This window comes from Alligator sinensis, unplaced genomic scaffold (assembly GCF_000455745.1).
Source record: "Alligator sinensis unplaced genomic scaffold, ASM45574v1 scaffold240_1, whole genome shotgun sequence".
Lineage (NCBI taxonomy): Eukaryota > Metazoa > Chordata > Crocodylia > Alligatoridae > Alligator > Alligator sinensis.
The window spans coordinates 3,538,477-3,562,245 of NW_005841902.1; the positions used below are offsets into that span (position 1 = coordinate 3,538,477).

The 23,769-nt window shown below is 41.6% G+C and overlaps 1 protein-coding gene across 3 annotated transcripts in view; it reads left to right on the top strand.

Moving 5' to 3' along the window:
* Nucleotides 1-23,769, top strand: part of GOLM1 (golgi membrane protein 1) — a 66,956-nt gene that overhangs the window by 11,201 nt on the left and 31,986 nt on the right. For all 3 annotated transcript variants that reach the window (XM_006018459.3, XM_025197669.1, XM_025197670.1), the window contains exons 2-3: nt 1,480-1,630; nt 4,036-4,215. In XM_006018459.3, coding sequence (XP_006018521.1) covers nt 1,502-1,630; nt 4,036-4,215 — 309 coding nt within the window. In that variant the 5' untranslated portion in view covers nt 1,480-1,501. The remainder of the gene's footprint in view (nt 1-1,479; nt 1,631-4,035; nt 4,216-23,769) is intronic.

The following is a 23,769-nucleotide window of genomic DNA, read 5'->3' on the forward strand; positions in this document are numbered from 1 at the left end:
ACAGGCGGCAGCATGGGCAGGTGCACCTCCAGCTCACTGGATGAGACCAAATGCAGGAAGGGATTGGTATTTTCAAATGTTCAGCCTACTTTATTTAAGTTTTATAAATATTTAATTCATTTAATAGATTTTACTTGTTATATTTATCTGTTTGTTACTTGGAATTCATCTATCATTCTTGATAGGCAATTCACTAGTTATTAAATAAAGCACAGGCTGAGAATTGTGTTCCAGAGACCAGGAGTTAGCTGGTCTGCTTTGTTAAAAATACACAAATCCAGAAAATGTAGAAAATATGAATAAAAAATCTATTCCATTTAAATTGGGTTGCTGTCTTAAAACATGTTGGTTTGCTGCTCTTATCTGTTGCATCAAATTTTTCTATTTGATTCTGCATATGGGAGTTTCACATTCTTAAGCATGATCTCTTTCACAGGAGGTAAGATTTCCCACATGCTTTCTTTAACCTGATTTCTGAGGTCTTTGGTACAAGATGTATGTGGTCTGTGTCCACAGGAAATATATGATCAACTGGGGACTCTCATAAATATATTAGCGCCTAGCTGATGTCCTGTGTGTGTGTGTGTGTACATACACGTGTATGTACACACACACGTGTGCTCTATATGATTAGCTCTGTCTTATGAAGAGCACTTAAATAGTATATTTAGACACAGTTCTTTGTGTGTGACTTTGCAGTCATGCATTAATTGTTCTACATAATACTGAAGTATTGTGCTTTTTAAACCTGTTTTTCTTAAACTATTCTGTGGTTCACAATAAGGCTATTCCTATCTGATATGGCACAGCATAGCTCCTAAATATCTTAGCACAAGACGACTCAGGAGTGAATATGAGCCCTTCTTCTGCCTACCTTTCTAATTACAGTTTCCTGCTGAAGTCAATGTGGGCTTTATCTTGCTGTTAAGAGCTTTATCTAGCTATTAAATTTAGGATTATTCCTAAAATAGTTGAACTGAGTCTTATTCAGTGACTCTTGATGGAATAAGTAGTGTCACCAGGGAAAGAATTGACAGTTTCTCTAGCTTAGAGTTAAAATAAGAAAAAGAGTTAATTCAGCCTGCTGCTTCAAGGAGATGGGAGTATTCAGTCAGCATCCTGCACTGGCTACCATCAGCAATGAAAGACCTGACTTAGTAGAATGTGGGCTTGTTCCAGCATGGCAGTTGTTGGTAGGTTTTTTATTACATCATTAGGATTTCTATATGGGATGCCCAAGGACTGAGGTTGGTGTGATATACTGCATAAAATTGAATAGCCCAGTGTTTATATTTTCCTTCTGAGAGAAACCGTAGGGAGAATGCTCTCCTTGCTAGGTATACTCCAGTTCCTGCTAATGTATATAACTGAACTTGTCTCTTAAAGAATCACAGCTCTTCTTGGAGTTAGTAAAAGTGTGTTGTGTTTGTGTAATTGTCCAAGCAAAAGGATATGTGACTGGCTTATTTTAACTTGCAGATTTCTGCAGCTTCTCTTTGAAATGGTGGGGCTAGGAAACGGCCGTCGAGGGATGAAGTCTCCACCTCTTCTGGTAGCTGCGCTTGTGGCTTGTCTGGTTGTTTTGGGTTTCAATTATTGGATTGCAAGTTCTCGCAGCATTGACTTGCAGGTAATACCATGACTTTCATACAGCATTAGCACCTAAACTTTTATTTTTATTGTCTCCTGTGAACTGTGTTTTAAGTACACAATGCAGAGTGAAACTTGGTGTGCTTTATGAACCTCTATGCCTAGTCATCTCATTAGAGCAGGGGCGGGCAATTATTTTGGGCAGAGGGCCGCTTAGTGAGTTTTGGCAAGCCATCGAGGGCCACATGACAGGCAGCCCGGGGCAGATAAATATTACTTTTCTAAATTTTTTAGGGGCTCCGCGGGCCGGGTAGAATGGCCTTGTGGGCTGCATCCGGCCACCGGACTGCATTTTGTCCACCCCTGCGTTAGAGAGATTCCAGAAACATTGGGTTGGAAGGGACCTCTAGGATCATCTAGCTCAGTGGTTTTCAACCTTTTTTAATTTGTTGCCACCTAAAAAAATTTGAATGGAGGTGCAGACCCCTTTCAGTTGTAAGTGTGGGTATTCATATATTTTTGATTGATCATAGTTGTCTTTCACAGACCCCTTAGGTATAGTCTGAAGAACCCCAGGGGTCCACAGACCACAGGCTGAAAACCACTGATCTAATCTAAACCCCTCAAGTAAACATTTGCGCTAGCCTGTTGTCAGTTCTTTTCATCTCAACAGTTGTGAATTTTTATGCTGCTGCTGTTGCTCAGTAACAGACTTTAAAATTCAGATGAAATGCTCAATAAAAAGCATTAGCATTTACCTTTTTATTTGTTCAGGTCATCACGACTGTGAGGGGTATATTTCTGCCCCTCTTTGGTGCCCAGTGGTGGTGACCTGTTCATTAAAGACCTGGATTGAGACCACAAAGGCATTTTGCATAACTGGCTATACAGCTGACAGTGAGGCAGAGGCCATTACTAGCTTGGGTCACACTTGATGCAGTAACCTAGATGTGTAAGGCTGTATTTGTATCCAGTCAGTACCAAAGAAAGGTACTGCAAAGTCTTTGGTACTGCAAAGTCTTTGGTACTTTGCAGTACTTTCTTTGGTACTTTGCAGTACCAAAGAAAGGTACTGCAAAGTCATGCAGTACCTTTCTTTGACGGAAGTTTAAAATTCCTTTACATCCATTAAGCCATATACACTTCCTAGTAGCAGTTTATATAGTAGCTCTGTTCATATTTTAAGGGTTGGGCTGCACATAAAGAGTATTTACTCTTACACTTTATCACAGTATATTTACCTTGGCAGGACTTTGCTGACATAATGACTAAGATGGAAGGAGTGTTCTCCTTCTTTCTGTTCCTTCAACCAAAGTTTTAGCATTTTTCTTTTCTTAATTTTTTTCCCCATTCTTATATTCTGCGGCGGTCCCAATATTGGAGCTAAACTGAAGCTACAGAGAGTGAAACCGTGAAATAACAAAGCTTGAATTGTCTTCCCTAGAGACTCAGCAGATTCTAACCTTTTCGATACACCCAAGCTCTATTCTAACAAATATCAAATGTTAAATCTGAAATCAGATGGGTAGTCCTAGACACAGCAAACTGTTCAGATTTTGCGCCAGGAGTTTTGACTGAATGTAGCCATTATATTAGAAGGAAGTATCTAAATGCTGACTGGGCAATAAAAAATAGAACATGTGAGGTACTGCTGCTGCATCCTGTAAAAACTGAATTAAAAAAAAAAAAATCCAAGTGTGATTATAATGCTCTTCCTGAAACTTCCACTGGTTTTTAATGTGATCTTTTCAAGCAGTCCAGGAAGCAAAAAAGGATTAATTCTCCCTATTTATCAGTATGGGTTCTTGACAAATAAGTATCTTTTGCTAGCAGCCAAATGCCACCTGCTGTGTTTCCATCTGTTCACACAAAATAATCAAAGACAGACAGGGACACTATTTGCACTGATGTGCTCCCAGGATAGGAGTTAGGTGGCATTCTTTTCTCTAAGATAGTCTAGGATCAACTGTGAGGGTGGTGTGTTGCTCTCAAAACTGGTCTGGATGAGGCTTGTAATACAACCCAACTTCTTTAGTCACTGTAAACTCTAGGATTCGCTTTGGAAGAACAGAGGTTTAACTCTGTTGAAGCCAAATAGTATTTTTAAACCTTCTACTCAGAGTCTTAATGCAAGATAGTTACATGGTACATAGTGGTATTTGATTCTTACTCTACACTCTTCTGTAAGGTTGGTTTGTATAGTTAGGCAGCTAGTGGATTTCACTAGTGGAGTAATTGGAATATTAGTTTGTAAAGTACTTTGAGATGAAAGCATTTAAAGAATGTAATATTAAGTAGCTTGTGAAGACAAAGCTAGATTAAAAATATTGTATGGGGAATCATATTCTGTTTCTACAAGATTAAAGTTGGATCATACAAATAAGTCCTCTTCATAAGTTCTGATTAATGGGAACCGCATATATTTGTATATTTGCTTCCTCTCAGAGTCGGATTATGGAACTGGAGGGGCGAGTCCGTAGGGCAGCTGCAGAGAGGGGAGCTGTTGAACTCAAAAAGAATGAATTCCAAGGAGAACTTGAGAAGCAGCGGGAGCAGATTGATAAAATCCAGTCCTTGCACAATTTTCAGATGGAAAATGCCAAAAAAATACATCAGGATGAGAAGGTATGACCTTTTCCAGCCTGTGGGCCGGTGTGACATTTTTATCAAACAATTTTCTGCCTGGGAAGAGATTTACATAAATATTTAAGAAGTGCAAAAGCAGTGGATATCATCATTGTGATTAGGGCAGCATGGGGGAAAATGGAAATCCAATACAAATGTCTTTACTTAGAATGGCTAAAGAATGTTCAAGTTGTTTTTCATAGAGAAAATAAATTATTTAATGGGTGAAAAATCCACCGCATTTTTGGCATCTTATGCATAAATTTAATTATAGTTACATTACAGCAGATAACAATATTATGTAGAATAAATCACGTTAGAAGTTGCAGGTAGCATTTTTCAAAAGTGCTTAGAATTGACTTGACTTTTGCTTTAGAATACTGATGTTTGAAAGTAGCTTATATTCTCATCATGGTGCTGTATTGGACTTTTCCAGTGTCAAATGAAAATAATAAAGTACATTAATTGCTATAATTTAAAAATAGAAGCAGTAGCTACAGGATATAGAATTACATGAATTTTGAATGTATGGGTTTGGCAATATTGTACTAGCAGGTAAAAATCTGTTATCCTTTCTTTAGCTATGAAAAGGACTAATTAGAAAAATGACACACATCACTACTTCTATGTGCCATTCTGTGAACACATTTAAACATAGCTCATCTCTTTTTTCTTTTTTTTTGTTGCCCTAGATGTTTTGGTTATTTTTCCTGGGTGTAAACATGTCTTCCTGTACTGTTGCTACATGTCTTCAGTCGCTCTGGTTGCTTCTGCTATTCTGTAGCTTATAAGCAAAGCTGTGGATTGCTGCCTTTTGATTAGTGGATCAAAAGAATGGAACTGATTTAAATAGAGTAAAAGAACTATATTGAGAAATACTTGTTCCTTACTTTGAATTGCATAGCACCTCATGTATGGACCTTATAGTTTCTGAGCTTTGCAAGTGAATGTACTTCTTAGATATGAAATACACCTCTTATGGACCAAGACCAGCAGCATCAGGAACTCTGGTACTGCTGTGAAGAGACTGTGTAAGAATATGAAGTTTGAGTCTTCTGTCATGCTCCTTAAAAAGAAATGAGTTCCAACAAGAAGTTGAAGCAGTGAAAGCATATTGATAAAATCCAGTCCTTACGTATTTCTTAAGCTTGTTTACTCTTGTTTACTTGAAAGGACAGTTGCATTATCATTGGACAATTGGACCAATTGAAGCATACTCTTAACTTTTTATTTAAAAAACAAATGCATTCTTTCTGTTTTGTTTAAAAAAAATGTACCCAAAGATTATTTTCAATCCCAAACATATGACCACCGTCTCAGACTAACATAGACAGGGTCTCAATGAGTACTTTCTATTGTTACCATACCTCCTTTCCACTAGCAGGATCCATTTACTTCCTTTACTTCCCTTAGTGAAAATTCTGAGGTTTTCATGTCAGAATTTGTGTCTGTTTCCTGGTACTAAGAGCAGGAACTTTCTGTCTTCCACTTCTGCTTCTTAAGCAGCACAGTGAAGTGATGCAAGCAAAAACATGATATTCTTTGTCTAATGCATAGAAATGACTATTACTTTATTTTGGTGCTTACCAGCAAATCACCAATGTGAGCTTCATATATAATTTCTTCCTCTTGGTAGAGCCCCTCTGAAATATGGGAGCATGTGATTGGTTCTTTGGTTCTAAAGTGCTTTTCTTCCAGTGGGTGCTTCTAAAATGTAGGTCCATTTATGTTCAGTAATGGAATACTACCTAAGTCTGCTAATGAAACAGTATACTTGCTATTTGAGGATAAGCGGTTTGGTGACCACTTCTAATTGTCAGTCCCATGGAAACCAGTTTGCAGAGCTTTTAAATGGTTGTTCCCCATGTTCAACTTTTGCTGCTTTGAACTGAGGGGGAGGGTTGCTTTCCACTGAACCAAGGTATGTCGGATGAAGATCTTGATGCAAGGTATTCCTGATCAACAGGGATCCTGGTTTTCTGTGATAAAAAAAAAATTCCCAATTTTTGGTTTAAAAAAAGTAACCTAAAATCCACGTTTCCATAATTTAAAATGAAACACCCTAGATATCTATGTATTAGTGGTGTTTCATTTTAATCATGGAAAAATGTGGATTTTAGGTTGCTTATTTTTTAAAACCAAAAATTGGGATTTTTTTTTTTAAATCAGAGAAAACCAGGATCCCTGCTGATCAAGCAAGCTTAGGGTCTCCCACTGTAGACTGTAAATGATCCTGGGGTTAGAAAGCTGATAGAAGCATGACTACTTATAGGAGCATACATCCCCTCTGTACTAGTATCTCTGACCTCCATTGGATTTCTAAGATACGGTGGGGTTTTTTGTGGGGGAGGGGTGTGTGACAGATATGATTCTGGAGATAGTCAGTCATATATGGAGTAGTTGAAAAGACTGTTATCAAGGCTATGAATATTTTAGAAGTATATTTATGGCCCTGGCTAAATGAGTGAGGTTCTGTGGAATTTGATGTCTCTGGAAGGTAATTAGCAGACATACCAATGCTGTGATTGCAAGATACCCAGCCCTGAAGGGGTGTAGTACTGACTGGTTTTCGGTGATTCAGGAGGCCTAGTTAGACAGGCCCTCAACCTGAGTGGCTGCCCTGATCTAGGAGTCCTATGTGCATGCATGTGCGCGCACACATGCATGCACACATCTCTGACCAACTTGTGGTACCTGGCAGATAAGACTGGCTGGTAAGCTTCACATGCATGTAACCTGTTTATGGTATATTTTTCTTTATTCTCAGTATCCTGGATGGTCACTAGTTAACTTCATCATGGTCTATGAGAGAAGAAAGCAGATCTGCAGGAGTATTTTCATTAAATTGTAGGGGACTGGAGCCCTAAAATTCTAGTTTGTCAGAGGAGGAAAGTGGGCAGAGGGGGAAAGGTCTTGGTTCTCTGATAGTTGCATAATTGTGGTGTTATAACAGAGGTAATACAGGAATTATGGTTGTTGTTGACTCTAGAATTGTAGCACTTGGGAATTAACTCCACTCTTCCTGGTGAGTGAAGAAGAGAGTCCAAAAATGGTCTCCTTATCCCTAAATGGGAATGATTTATATAATAGAGAAGTTAGATTGTTTGTGATTATCATATACATTACCACAATACTCCTTTTCCTTTTACATTCTAGTTGATTGTGTTGTGTTTCTACTGGGAGAGTAGAAGGATTTTCCAGATGGGGGAGAATTCTTACAAGAAAGATTCTCTTCCAACATAAATCCCAGGCACTGAATTTTTTTCAGTGACTTGTAGTATGTTTAATTGTGACTTGTCCTAAGATGTTTGAGTGCCAGGGGTTGCCTACCCCTGTTCTAAGCCATCACATTTTCTAAAGGAAAACAGTGTAATCTACTGTTACCATGCAGAATTCATTATATCCAGGGTGTGCACAGACTCTTTAAATTCCTCTCAGAAAAGTAATGGCAAAAACATCTTTTTCAGAGACTCTATTGGGTTCTTAAACTGTTGGATAAGCAGGTCTAATGAAAATAGAGCATGCATTTTCAGGTAAATAGTGTTGTATTTTACTTAAGGTAACAATCCTAAAATGTATTGGATTGTTACCCTAAGTAAAACTGTTGTATTGTTGGATGTGTAAAATGTCATTGACTCACTGCTTAATGACAGCTTTTTAACAATGGTCTTTAAGTACTGCTCTCAGCTCCTTTGTGAAAAGGTTCCATGCCTAATGCTTTCCTTCCAAGATAAAATACCTATCAGTATGTTTCATGTCAGCTCAATCAGAGACACCACTTAGAGAGGAAAAGTCAGGCTATATAAGAGATCATGGTCTTTCAAAATGCTGGTTTCTTATAGAATCATAGAAAAGCAGGGTTGGAAGGGACCTCCAGAGGGCATACAGTCCAACCCCCTGCCTGAGGCAGGATCATCCCTATTCAAATTATCCTATACAAATTAATTGTGTAACCAAAATAGTAAAACTACTCAGTTAACCCTGATGCAGTTGAAAGAGAACTCATGAATCTGCCACAGGTAAAGTGGGGGACCATGGTGGCCAGTGTCCTGCTGCTGCAAAGATTGTTAAAAAAAACACACAAGAGATGCAAGGACGAAGGCCATGTCCTCTGCTACAGAGGAAGGTGAAAATCTTCACAGTTCATACCCATCTGCCCATGGAGGAAAATTCCTTCCTCCAGCCTCTCCTCATATGACTTGTCTCTCAAATACGGTGATCGGTCTGACTCTCCTGCCAGGAACATCCAGGTGTAATTCTCAGCAGGAGCATTGGCATGCTCCAGTCAAAATTCCTGAAGGCTTTTGAGGAAGGCTTCAAAAAACCCTGACATGCAGCAGCAGGAAGGAAAAACAATCTGTACTGGCCCCATGTAGCAACTAGCAAAGCCCAGAAGCATGTGAAATACCCATAGTAGAACATAGGCATGGCTACACCTAGCTCATCTCTGACCAATGCCTGTCTAACTTTTTGAACACCTCCAATGAGGGAGAGCTCACAACTTCCCTAGGCAGTCTGTTCCACTGCCTCACTGTTCTAACAGTGAAGAAGTTTTTCCTTGATATCCAATCTAAACCTATGTTGCTGTAACTTTAAGCCATTGGTCCATGTCCTATTCTCTGCAGCAAGAAAGGAAAGGTGTTTTTCCTCTTTGCGATAGCCCTTCAGGTATTTGGATACTGCCATCATATCTCCTCTGAAGTGCCTTTTCTGCAAGCTGAACATGCTAGCTCCTTTAGCCTCTTTTCCTACGACTTGCCTCCCAAGTCCTTTACCATTTTTGTCACCTACCTCTGGACCCTCTCTAACTTCTTCACATCATTTTTTAAAATGGGGAGCCCAAAACTACATGCAGTACTCTAAATGAGTCCTAATCAGTGCTAAGTAGAGAGGCACTATCACCTCCTTTGATATGAGCATCGATGTACCTAATGTTTCTGTTGATGCATCCCAAAACTGCATTTGCCTTTTGTATGGCTGCATTGCACTGCAGACTCGTATTGAGTTTGTGATATACTAAGATTCCCAGAACCTTCTCAGTAGTGCTGCCATCCACCCAGATGTCACCCCTTTTGTATTTGCATTTCTGATTATTTTTTCTGAGGTGTAGCACCTCGCATTTGTCAGCATTGAACTTCATTCTGTTAGTTCCAGCCCAGCTTTCCAATCTGGCAAGATCCTTTTGAATTGCACTCCTGTCCTCCAGTGTGTTCATAGTCCTTCCCCAGTTTCATATCATTTGTAGACTTGCTCAAGAAACTTTCAGTTCCAGCCTCCAAATCTATTAATAAGTATGTTGAACATCATAGCACAGACCCTGTAGGACTAAAAACTTCCAGCCATTCTGACGTGGATCTGTTTATAATTACCCTTTGTTTGCAGCTATTGAGACAGTTGTCTATCCATCTTTATAGTAGTTCTGTCCAGCCCAGGTTTTTCCAGTTTGTTTATTGAGATCATCCACCCAAGTAGTAATTTTGTCAAAGAAGGAGATCAAGTTTGTTTGACACAATTTGTTTTTAGTAAATCCATGCTGAGTGCTTGTGATCAGTCTTTCTTCCTCCAGATGCTTGCAAATGGACCTCCTTAGGATATGCTGCAGTAACTTCCTGGGTATTGCTGTGCAGCTAACGAGTCTATAGTTTCCCCGAGTCCTCCTTTTGACATTTTTAAAAAAGGGGCATTCTTTCTCAGTCCTCTGGTACCTCACTCATCTCCCACAACTTCCTAAATATTATTGCCAGTGGCTCTGAGCTTAATTTTTACCAGTTTATTCAGTACCCTCAGATGAAGTTGATCAGGCCCTCCTGACTTGACTTCATATAGACCCATCAAAAGCTGTTTCTTTTGTTATCTCATCCCTCAGTTGTCCCCTTCTTTATCCATGTATTGTATTGACTCAAATAGAAGATGACCCCCTGTCAGGGAATCACCGCATAGGGATGCGGTTCTCTGTGCCCCAATGACATCCGACTGCCTGTCATCACTGGAAAAAAACCTTGCCTATTTAGCCAGACTGGGGTTCCTCCCGGCTTTCGCCTGCCATGACTTTGATGTTTTACTGGGTTCCGGGAGAGGTGGTATTTGCCCAGTCTGACCTGGCTGTGGTCATACCAGTGGGATCTGGCTCCAGGGAGAAAAAACAACAGTGACTAAAATACAAAAAGAAAGAAAGGAAAAAGGGATGAAACCTGGCCAGCAGGCTTAGCTGCTGCTTTGCCCAAAGCTCGCTGGCTCTTGCGGCTCCTGCCGTGCAGTCCTTGCAACTGAATCAACTAATTGGCATGCCGCCGCAATAATTGATAGCTTGTGGCAGCAGTTAACCTCTGATATAGTTCATGAGCTCCTCTGAGCTTTCAGATCAATTGATCTGTTCCTGGGGTAAGTTTTCTCTCAGACTGGATCTATCCAGCCTGCCTTCCCTTACTCTTCTCCCCGCTTCGCCTGAGTTGCCTGGCCGGAAATTGCTCAGAGTGCCAAAAGACCCAATCCAGCACACTTGATTGGGTCAATAAAGCTGGCTCTGGGCATGTTGGGAGTTCCCTCCACAATGTGGTGATCATCTTCTCAAGTAACTTGCGGCTGGGGCCACCGCGTTCTTGCGAAGGGGAACCGCTAGCCCTTTTATACATCTTCCCCTTTAACTCGCCATTAGGTGGGCCACTGTCATGTCATGCCTGTGTCATTTTTACCTCCTAGCATTATTGTTTGGGTGGTTCCTCCTCCTCGTGACATCTTGAAAAAAAATCAGCACCGACATTAGTCCTCCATGGTTTATACTCAATCCTAAAATGAAAAGGCTGCAAGGCCAATGCCCAGCGGGTGATGCTTGCATTATCTGTTAGTTTAGTCCTAAGCCACTGTAGCGGGACATGGTCAGTCATCAAGATGAATTTGTGACCTAGCAGGTAGTAGCAAAAATAATTCACGCCCTAATTAATTGCTAAACATTCGCATTCCATGGTTGCATATCTCCTTTCCTGAGTAGTTAAGTTTTGGCTGGCATAAGCCCCTGGGCGAGCAGCTCTGTTGACTTTTTGTGATAAAATCATGCCCAGTGCCCTGTTTGATGTATTGGTCTGGAGGACAAAAGGTAATTTGAAGCCTGGAGTCTCCAGCATGGCCTCCTGACACAAAGTAGTCTTTTAGTCTTCTCAAACGCCTGCCTACTCAGGGAATCTTATTCAAGCAGGCCCCCATTTTTCCTTCTCAATAAGTCAATCAAGGGAGCTGTCATCTCTGCAAACCGGGAAATAAATCACCAGTAATACCCGGCAAGACCTAAAAATGCCCTTAACTGCTTACGGGTACGTGGAGGAACGTACTGGCATAAGGCCTCTACCTTATCAGCCAGTGGACGGATATGCCCTTGTCTCACCATGAACCCCAGAGACTTGGACTCATCCTTAACCAAGGTACATTTTTGGGGGGTTAGTCGTGAGGCCAGCCTGCCCTAATTCCTGCAACACTGCCCTCACCACTTCTAGGTGTTCACTTCAATCCTGGGTGTATATGATAATATCATCTATATATGCTGCTGCATATTTTTGGTGTGGCACCAGCATCCAATCAATTGATCTTTGGAAGGTAGTCGTTGCTCCATGCAATCCGAAAGGCAAGCTCCTGTATTCATATAAACCCCATAGGGTGCCAAAGGTGGTCTTGGCCATATCTTCCTTTCTCAGAGGCACCTGCCAGTAACCCTTAGACAAATCTAGGGTTGAGATTAATTTAGTCTGCCCCACCCTGTCCAATAACTCACCCATCTGGGGCATGGGAAAGGCATCAAAATGGGATATGGTGTTTACCTTCTTAAAGTCGACACACAACCTTAATGACCCATCCAGCTTCATTACTGCTATGGTTGGACTATGCCAGGGACTCAGGGATCCTTGAATGACTGCTTGGTTTAGCATCATAGTAATTTTCTCCCAGATCTCCTGATATCTCTGATAGAGAATCCTTCTCCCCCTCTCTCTCACAATCTGGCCTACGGGAGTTGTTATTTGATGGACTATTCCCTTAGCGCATACCTGGTATCTCACTGAAAACATCCTGGAACTCCTTCACCAGGCCTCTTAGTTGGTCTTGCTGCTGACTTCAACAGGGTCCCTACAGGAACCTCCGCACCCGTCGTCCCTGGTTTAGACCCACCGCCTGAGTTGCGACCGAACTCCTCTTCTTCTGGGGAAGGTCAAATCAGCAAACCCTCCTGTTCCCTCCACTCCTTTAACAAATTAACATGATATATCTGTCTTTCCTTTCTACACCCAGTTTAAATACTTTGTAGTTGACGGGGCCAACCCACTGGACTACTTTGAATGGACCCTGCCAACATTCAGGGAACTTGCTCTCAGTGTCGGAGAGCAGGACCAATACTTTCTGACCTACTTGGATTTCTCTCTCTCGTGTCTTTCTCTCTCTCGTGTCTTTTGTCATAATAGGTCTTTTGAACACCCTGAGCCAGTCTCAGATGTTATCATGACAGTTCCCTCATAGCTCAGAGATAACATCTCAACTCATTCATGTAGTCTGCATTATTTGTGCCTCTAGGTGGAGTTTCCACCCAACCTTCCCGTACCAAATTTAACAGGCCTTTAGGGTGGTGCCTATATACCAGGTCAAATGGGGTGAAACCCAAGGAGGACTGGGGGGCCTTCTGGACTGCAGATAGCAAAAGGGGAACCATAAGGTCCCATTTATGGGGTTCCGCCTGAACACAACAGCACAACGTATTTTTCAACGTCCCGTTAAACCGTTCTACTAGGCCGTTGGTTTGTGGGTGGTACAGGGTCATATGTAGCTGCTTGATCTTAAGTACCTTACACACATTCTGCAGGACGCCTGACATAAAGTTAGACCCCTGGTCGGTAATAATCTCCTTGGGGATTCCCACTTGAGTGACCCACTTAAGGAGTTCTTCCGCTACTTGGGAACCCATGACTGCCCACATGGGCACTGCTTCTGGGAACCGAGTCGCGTAGTCTATAATTACCAGCAAAAATTGGTACCCTGACATACTCTTGGGGAGCGGACCTGCTACTTCTAGAGCAATACAGGAAAAAGGAGTATCTGCTATGGGTATAGGTTGTAACAGAGCCCATGCCGGTTTTCTCCAGCTTACTTTCTGGCAGGTGGGGCAGGTCTGGTAGAACCTCTCTGCCTGGTCATACATTCTAGGCCAGAAACACCACTTCGTTAGCCGAGTGGTTAACAATATGCCCACCCAAAGGGATCTCGTGAGCTAACTTCAGCAGGGGAACCCTGAAACCGGTTTGGGATCAACAGCTGGGGAAGCTCTTGCCCCTCCTGGGCCCCTATTTTTTATCCGATATAATAAACCCCTTCTAATCTCAAACCTAGGTAGGCTTGCGAGACATTCAGGGTTGATCGTGACTTCTTCTTTCTTGGCTAGCAAGTCTTGAGTACAGCCCGGAACTCAGGTTCTTTGGCCTGTGCATCCTGAAATGACTCATCGTTGGACAGTCCTTCCACATCAAAGCCCTCTACAGTAGGTACCTCCTCCTTGTCTCCCATCAGACTGACTTCTGACAGCCCTCTCTATCTTTCACAGTGTTCAGGACCTCATAAATTTCCTTCCAATCGCGTCCTAATATCATGGGATATGGGAGGTCGTGAGCTAAACCCACTGACATCTCTCTCATGGCCTTCAGCACAGTCACCTTGTATATCTTCCGGGGGTAGTATGTGCCTTGCCCATGCATACACGTCATCTTAACGGGAGTTGTTTTCTGGACGTACCCATTCGGTGCCGATGCAGATAGTATAAATGTGTGTGCCCACCCAGTATCTATGACTGCTTCGAATCTTCTATCCCCTACTCATGCCTCAATTGTAGGTTGGGGTAAAGGGCTGTCATTTAAAGTCTTGGGTCTCTTTACCTCTTTGCCTCATGGTCTCACGAGACCTAGAGTATAAACCCACCATTGTTTTCCACTCCTGAGGCTCCTCTCCCAGGGCACTATTGAAGTTCTCTGCCAACTGCAAAGCTTCAGCAGGCGATATGGGTCTATGATAACGGACCCAGTACTGGGTTTCCTCATCCAAATCAACCAGGAATTGCTCTAACAAATTTCTGTTGCAAATTTCTGCCTTCGAACTATCTGTGGGTTTCAATCACTTGGCTACAAGATCTGCTAACCACTGTAACAGGGCCCTTGGGGCCCTTTCTTCCTGCTTTTTCTTGGTGTGAGAAGCCTGTTGATGGGTCTCGGGGTTAATATCCAATCGATATAAAATCTCCCTCTTCACTTTTATCGTAATCCAGGGCTTTGTCTCAGGTCATAGCCCCATAGGCTGCTTGGGCTTTTCCTATCAACAAAACCCCCAACTGACCAGCCCAACAGGCTTTCTGCAGCTGAGCAGCCAACGCTGCCCTCAGAACTTTCCAAGAAAATTTTGGGGTCATCCTGAATAGTCATTTTAGGTACCTTTTAATTCCATGGCGTTCCTTTGATGCCACACCTGCTGTTGCACCTAGCTCTCTTCCAGAGCCAAGTGGCAGGCTGACTTGCTGCAGAACTTGTCCCATTATGTGCAGGGTCTGTTGAATCGGGTTTGGCCCTGCCGCTGTCGCACCTGAACCGTCCATAGTCTTAGATTCTTCCTGGCTGTTGTCAGGGTTCCCAGCCAATGCACCACTTTGTCGAGGAATCACCACATAGGGATGCGGTCCTTTGTGCCCCGATGACATCCGGCTGTCTGCCCTCACTGGAAAAAACACCTGGCCACGTAGTCAGACTGGGGTTCCTCCCGGCTCTCTCCTGCCATGACTTTGGTGTTTTATAGGATCCTGGGAGGAGTGGTATTTGCCTAATCTGACCCAGTTGTGGTCATCCCAGTGGAATCTGGCTCCGGGAAAAAACAACAACGACTAAAATACAAAAGAAAGAAAGGAGAAAGAAATTAAACCTGGCTGGCAGGCTTAGCTGCATTTTTGCCCACAGCTTGCTGGCTCTCGTGGCTCCTGCCACGCAGTCCTTGCTACTGAATCAACTAATGGGCATGCTGCCACGATAATTGATAGCTTGCAGCAGCAATTAACCTCTGCTATAGTTCATGAGATCCTCTGAGCAGTTAGATCAATTGATCTGCCACCCCGTTCCCAGGAAAAGTTTTCTCTCAGATTGTGTCTTCAGCGGGTCCATCCAGCCCACCTTCCCTCACTCTTCTCTCCCCTTTGCCTAAGCTGCCCAGCTGGAAATAGCTCTCAGAGTGCTGAGAGGCCCAATCTGGCACACCTGATGGGTCAATAAAGCTGGCTCTGGGCATGTCGGGAGTTCCCTCCACAATGTGGTGATCATCTTCTCAGGTAACTCACAACTAGGGCTGCTGCGTTCCCACGAAGGGGCACTGCTAGCCCCTTCCCACTCCCCTATAATTAGATTCTATATATGGAAAATGTATAAATTTATTATAAGTTTCCAGATATAGAATTTAATTTTGGAGGTTTGCCTTGTATTTGTCCCCCACCCGCTGCTGTAGTAGGAAAAACAAATTTGGGGGGACAGATGGTTCCACTGTCTTTTGCCTGCCTAATTTCTTTCCCGTGCAGCCTCTTTCTACCCCTCCTTTATACTCAGACCCTGCTCTCCCCGAGCATGCGGAAATGAGGGGAAATTTTGAGAATAGTTAGAATCATAGAGAAGTAGGGCTGGAAAGGACCTCCAGTGGTCATCTAGTCCAGCCTCCTGCCTGCAGCAGGATCATCCCTATCCAAAGCATTCCATACAAACCATAATCTAAACTCTGTATAAGACTACCCTCAACCCTGACACAACACAGACCTAACAGCTGAACTCGCCACAGGTAAAGCAGGGGAACCTTGGCAGCCACTTTGTTCCTTCTATGAAATGTTGTCAATATATACTCAAGAGATCCTGAGTAGAGGGCCACACCTCTTGCTAAACAGGAAGGCAACCCCCCCCATAGTCTGTACCAGTCTGACCATGGGGTAAAATACTTTCCTGACCCCAAATATGGCCATCAGTCTGACCATGAGTGGAAGGGCAAGATGCTGTAGCCAGAAACCCCTGGCTTTGGTTCCAGCAGGAGCATTGGCACACCCCAGTCCAAGTCCCCAGGCTTGGCTGTAGCCAGCACCCAATGACTCTTGGAAGGCTTAAAAATACTCTGACACACACAGCAGAAAAGGTGGGTAGGGAGTAACCAGCAAGGCCCAGAAGCATGGGAAATACCCATAGTAGAACATAGGTATAGCTACACCTAGGTCAGCCTCAACCAGTGGCTGTCCAACCTCTTCTTGAACACCTCTGGGGATGGAGAGTCCTAAACTTTTCTAGGCAATCTATTCCACTGCTTCACTGTTCTAACAGTGAATACATTTTTTCTGAATATCCAATCTCATCTGACTTTGCTGCAACTTCCAGGAATTGTTCCACATCCTCCACTCTTCAGCAAGGGTGAACATGTGCTTTCTCTCTTCTTTATGGAAGACTGCTATCGTGTCCCCTCTTAGGTACCTTTTTCCCAAGCTGAACTTGAGCTCCTTCATGCCCAAATCCTTCAGCCTCTCCTTGTATGACTTGCTTTCCAATCCCTTTATCATCTTTGTTGTCTGCCTCTGGACCCTCTCTAACTTTTTCATGTCCTCTTTAAAATTTGGAGCCCAGAACTGTACACAGTTATGTAGCTAAAACCTAACCAGTGCTGAGTAGAAAGGCACTATCACCTCCCATGTCCTGCACCTAATACTTGTGTTGATGCATCCCAAAACTGCATTTGCCTTTTGTGTGGTTGATGCATCCCAAAACTGCATTTGCATTCTTTGGTAACTGCAGACTCATATTGAGACTTTGGTCTACCAAGACTCCGAAATGCTTTTTCCATAGTACTGCTATCCAGCCAGGTGTCATCCATTTAATATTTGTGTTTTTGACTATTCTTTCCAAGGTGTAGCACCTTGCATTTGTCCGCATTGACCTTCATTCTATTAGTTCTAGTCCAACTTTCCAATCTGTCTTTCTGAGTGGCGCTTACATCCTCCAGTGTGTGTGTAATTCTTCCTTGTTTCATGTCATCTGCAAACTTGCTGAAGAAGCTTTCTATGCCAATATCTAAATCGTTAATAAACACACTGAACAACACTGGGCCGAGGACAGACCCCTTTGGGATGCCACTAGAAACTCTGCCATTCTGACATGGATCCATTTACAATTACCCTTTGTTTGTGGCGGTTGAGGCAGTTATCTATCCACTTTATAGTGATTCTATCCAGCCTACATTTCTGCAATTCGTTTATTAGAAGGTCCTGTGGGACCTTGTCAAAAGCCTTGCTTAAGGCCAGATACACTATATCTACAGCATTCCCTTCATTCATTCAAGTAGTTACTTTGTCAAAGTAGTCAGGTTTATTTGGCACAATTTGTTTTTCACAAATCCATGCTGGCTGCTTGCGGTTTGCCTTTCCTCCAGATACTTGCAAATGGCCTTCCTTAAGATATGTTCCAGTAACTTCCCAGGTACAGAGGTAAGGCTAACTGGTATGTCGTTTCCAGAGTCCTCCTTTTTTAAAGAGGGGCACTACATTGGCCCTTTTCCAGACCTTTGGTATCTGGCCCATCTCCCACAACTTCATGAAGCTCATGGCCAAGGGCTCTGACATCTCTGCCAGTTTCTTCAGGACCGTGGGATGAAGCTGATCCATCCCCGCAGACTTGACTAATGCTGAGCTTTTAATAAACAACCCTATAGTAATTGCATATAGACAAATTACTGTGGGTACCCATAGACTTAGTTTATCCAGAATTGATGCATTTTACCTTTTTTGAAACTTGCAAATTTTAGCACAGGTATTCCATAAATACACTTTTAAGCAGCACTTTGGCACCTACTTATATATGGTACAAATTATGCATGATAATTAGTCCAAAGAAAATGATTTACTATATAGTTCATTGGGCTGGGCCCCAGAAGAGTCGAAAGCATTTCAGACTTTGGTGACCCCATAGTTCAGCACTGCTTAGTGTGTGTGTGTGTGTGTGTGTGTGTGTGTGTGTGTGTGTGTGTGTGTGTGTGTGTGTGTGTGTGTACTCTCCACAAAGGGGCCATGTTCTAATTACCTTCCATTCATGACTGGAACTGGGTGTTCTTGTGAAGTCCTGCGATTCTCCAAAAATATATATGTAGATGAGATGCAGGGCAGCCCAGTCCATCTCCAGCTTAAGGAAGGCAGGACCACACTAATCACTTTTGGCAGCCTAAGTGGGGGTGATTCTGAGTGAGCTGTTTGGGACTCCGTTTGGTTATATTTGCCGGAAATTTAAGGCTGGTGAAGAAACAGGAATAATTAGACATGGGAAAGAAAGACAAAGCTCAGCTGTGGAAATGAAGAGGGAATGAGGTTTACTTGTATGCGACAGTAAGAAAAGGAGCTTTTTTTCCAGTGCCAGTTGGAGGAAAAAGCCACCTCTTGTATTTGAGTAAATATGGTATTTTATTAGGTATCTTGTTGCAGCTTTTTGTGTGTGTGTGTGTGTGTGAAGGTGGAGGCAATGTAGCTGTTGAGCAACTCCACTTTTTTCATCTTCTGTTAAGAGTTTGCCGTGGCTATGTAACTCATTACTTCCTTGGTCTTTCTTTTCTGGCCAAGGTACTTATAGAATGGTGTCTTGTTGTCCTTAACCACTTTGCCAGGTGCAGCTCATTCTTTATCTTTGACTTCCTGATTTTGTCCCAGCAGGTTCTTGCTGTTTTCTAGTATGCTTTGGTAACCTGTCCATTTTTCCATTGCCTGCATGTTTTCTTTTTTATTTGACACATCTTGGAAACTCCTGGTGCAGCCACATTGATTGGTCTCTTACCATTCTTCGTGTGCTTCCACTGTGTCAGAACAGTTTCTTGTTGGGTTTCCAATACTGTGCCCTTTAGAAGCTTCCAGCTCTCCTAGGGAGGCAGGGAGGAAAGCAAGTAAATAATTTAGGATGCAGATTTGTGGACATTTACATAAGTCTTGTAAAAAACATTTATTTAATGAAAATATAAACATATTCTTACTCTGGGGGACTTCTAGATTTGTCAAAGAAAATCTCTCTTTTATGCCTTCCACAAAATTAAGTAGCAGTGTCATCATGTAGAATTGTACATTTCCACATTTCCATTAATTTTACTCTTATTTCTACTTCCGATTTATTTTGAAATTTCTCTTTCTTATTTTTATTATAGCAAGACTTTGTCTATAAAACATCCCTGGAAAGGTGAGCCAAAATGCTACATGGTAGGTAGTGATGTAATCTGAAAATTTCTTCTACATCTTTTTTTTTTTTTCCTTTCTGAAAATGAAACCTAGGAAAATTAACTTAAACTGGTTGTTTGGACACAAACTTGTTTGTTTGTTGAAGTGTGGGAATGTGTGTAGGTAGCCCTCTTGGGCTGAGAGGGGAACTGAACCTAGGACTCCCACTTCCTAGGTGAGTAAGCTGTTTATGTATATTCAAACCCACATAATTTCACACTAGCAGGAAGAACCAAAGCCTGTGATATTAACTGGAGTTGCTAATAACCAGTTATACATCAGGTGGTGCTTACTCCTGTCTGATTGCTTCACAAAGGATTTTTAAATTTGTAGGGAATATAATTTGTACCTTACCTCCTGTATATTGTTGTTGAGCTTCCATAGTGTCCAAATAAGATGTTTGTTTAATATTTAACATAGGGAGTGAAGTAAAACCCATAAAGTTATGCTGAGTTAAAAAAATTACATGCTGATTTTATTACAGGGGAGAGTCTATGTTATCCCACAAAGCCCTGCTAGCCTCCCTCTGCAATGGTGTCATTCCTGTGCTTCACTCTGCTTTTTATTACGTTTTTGTTTTTTCCCTCCCTTAAGTTGCACAAGCACACACTACAAATTATGCTGTGTCGTAAGAGCTCATGCACCCTTTTCAGTTTAACTACAAGATAAATTGCGTGTGTGGAATTAAAGCCCAGGACAAAGAGTGCTTGAATTCTAGCAGTATCTTAAATTCCCAGGCATTGATAAACTTGCTGATAAACCTATCTTACAATTCAAATATATAATATTAGAATATGTATACATAGATGAAATATCATTTTCTGCCGTTCTATAGGCTTCCCTGAGGCAAATTACTTTGCTAAGAACTGTGCTAACTGATTTGATCTTGAAACTTCATTTGGTAACTGTGACATTGAGGCAAATTTACCCAGGAAACATTAAGAGGTAAATTTACCCAGGAAAAGGTTGTGTATGTTGTTGACAATAAAGCTTGTGACATTGCCTGCATCACTACCATGCTCTCTGTCCAAGCTTTGAAGACTCAGAAGTAAAAATAAAAAAGTAAATAAATACAAATTGTCCACCGCTATGTTTTGTGAGGAGCCAGATCTTGGTGAGGATTATATCTGCTCAGAAAATGCCTGATGCTGACTTGAGTAAAGGAGTACCTTGTTTTCAATTTCCATTTGTGCTTAGGTGTGAGGTACACAGACAGCTGCTCCAACTGGGGCAGTTCTGGACATAGGCAGAAAAAGAAGTCCTGGGTTAAAAAAGTAAAGAATTACTAAAAAAAAAATATTATTATTAAAATACTTAAAGAATTATTAAGAAAGTAAAGGACTACAGGGTTTTGTGCCTGTAGTTGAGAAGGGTGGGGTTTTTGGATCATATATTAGGACTCTAGGTATCTAAATTCCTGTAAGTCCTTTTTCTTTTTGGATCTCACTTTGGGTTACTCCATGCTATTCCTTGGTTGATTGATGGTCTTTTAGCATTTTTAGTTTTACTCAAAGTTCAAAATGATTTTGCTTAAGGTAATTTAACTTTCTCAGTAAGTTGCTGTTAGATTTCAAGTAGACCTTGAAAAAGTAAGCACTGGTGGTTTTTCTTAGAGGAAGTATAGAACCTATGCTCTTTGAAGTTGCCTTAGACTAGGTTTTTTTTTTTCTTTTAAGAGAAGTTGGCAGCTGTCCCCTTCAAACAGTGTTCATTAAGTCAGAAGCTCTTAAACTGTGGTCTGTGGATTATTTTCTGGTGACCTTTGCATAGCTGCCTGATTATGTCACTGGCTCGTTCATATTTCAACAATTTGACTGCACTCAAAGAAGCTAAAATGCACTACGTTTTCTCTTAAGCAGTTGACATGCTTGCCTCAGGATTACGGTTTTTTCCTCAGCAAGAGAGATGGTGTTCCACATACCTACAGTTGACAGTGGAGGCATATACAAAATTAGCTCTTATTATAATATATATAAATCATGAAAAAAGTATGAGGGATCCCGCATTAGGTAAAACCATATGTTTTGTAGGATAGTAATTCAGAGCATTAACACAGGGGAAACAATGAGTTGGAAAAATATATCTTTCTTTTTAAGTTGTGAGTTGAAATTGTTGATAGAAGAAAAAGTCTGTTAGGAACCTGCAGTTTGTTACTGTAATTCTCTCACTCCATGAGGGTGTATTCTAAATGTGTGGGGTTTTTTAAATTTTAATGTCTTGCTAATACATGTGCCATCATGATGGCCCTAGTGCTGAAAGTCTTGTTTGCACAGTGGTACAAAGCATGTTCTTTTCCCCACCCATCCCAGTGCTCCTGCAGTTGGAGAAATATGGATATTTCTATATACCCATTGACGCATTTGGCCTCTCAGCTGAGGCTAGAAATAAATGTGCTTAATTTTAATTATGATTTTTGTGACGTGTATACTTCTTGAATCAAAGCTGAACTGGAAACCACGGACTTTCAAGCGGAACAAATGCCAAAAAAAGTTGAGTAAGTCACAAACAGCCTGGACCATGTTCTAACCAATGACTTAATGGGAGACTGCACCCTGTACTTTTATCTGAATCATTCAGGCTGTTTTTCATTCAGCACTCACTTTTATTAAGAACATGCTGTAACTTTTAGGCCAAATGAATGTAAAAATTCAGTGAGAAAATTCAGGGTTTAAATGGACAGAGTTTTTTGCTCCATTATTAGCTTGAAAATTGCCTCAGAAACACTTACCATACAATGATCTTGTTGTACTAGAAGATAAAATGAATCTGCAATGTACTGGCAAGCCTAAATGATAAATATAATGGAGACAATATTTATCAGCTGCTTTCCTTTTAGGCTGTGTCTGTATTAAGAAACTAAAACAACCCCCCCCCCCCCCAAAAAAAAACCCCCCTAAACAAACAAACAAAAACCCAGCCTACTGACGATAGTAACACTCATCACCTAGAATACCAAGCACGTGTAGCTATGTTTCTCCTAGCATTTTGAAAATAATTAGGAGACAGGAGCAGGAGAACACAAGAATTCAAGATGAAGGTTGCCCAGAGGAGAAGGAGAGGGCATGGGGAATGGTGGAAGAAAGACCATTTAAAAATGCCAGGTATGTCTTTAAAAATCACATGTGTATCTCCTTACTGAACATCGTGCTTTTATATTGCCAACTTTTCTTGCACACCTTTTTTTTCGTCTTAACACTATGTGCTATTTTTGGGCTGAGGAGTGTGTGTACTGTTTTATTAGTTTAGTCAATATCTTATTATTGGTTTAATTGCCCCCCCCATGTGAAACTGTATTTAGTAAATCTCATTTTGTGATTTTAATCTTGAAACAATGACTTGTCTGCCAGTTGCTTTAGTATTTTCTTCCAGCTTCCGGCTGTCATATCTCATGCATTTGGTACATTGTACAAAGTCCAGTGTTGAAAGCAAATACTGTAAACTTCACTAGCCTGGTTTGTATAAGAGGACACCATGTGTACACAGACTTTCCAGGTCCCTGACTCTTCACTTCTCGGAGTCGCATGCATTGCTCTACCTGCTGAGTGAGAGAGCATATCTAATTGTACTCATGGGTCTAAATTTACCTGAGCACAGGCCTGGCTGCTGGCACACCTGAGTTCCTCATATTCACTGCTTGCTTAAACTTCTACCTGGCCTTTTGCTGAAGAAGAATCACTGTGTTTCTTCACCTGCAAGAAAGGGAGAAAATATAACCTGCCTACTTTGCAGCCAGGTTGGGATGATTGGTTAATTTTTATACAGCAACTGGAAAATGTAAGACGCTAAGTATTACCATAGCAAGATTAAGAAACAGTTCACTGCCTATTGGAAACATTTCCACGTAAATTATTAAACGGGATTTTTCTGCAAACATTGGTGTCCTGACTGACTAATTTTTCATGGTTCCTTCATCTGGTATTCGTTTTGTTATGGTCTCAAATTCAGGAGGATGTTTAGAGCTTTACCAAAAGGATCTCTTGAACATGATGCACAAAGGATGTGTAAGCTACACATTTTTATCTGTGATGCAAATGATCTTCCAATACTGTATCATTTCACCATCAGTCCTCTGAGATGATAACTTCAAACCATTACCAATGTGGAACAGGGGACCCAAACCCTGTTACAGAGAAAAAGAGGTTAGGGGAGGAAAGGCAGTGGGGTTCTTTTTAGTCTTGAATCATTGTAGCCCGGAGAAGGGGAGGATCACCTGATTTAAGGAGAGAGACTGCCAGTATGGCCAGGGTGGAGGAGATCCCTGCTGCCAAGGGAATTCTTAG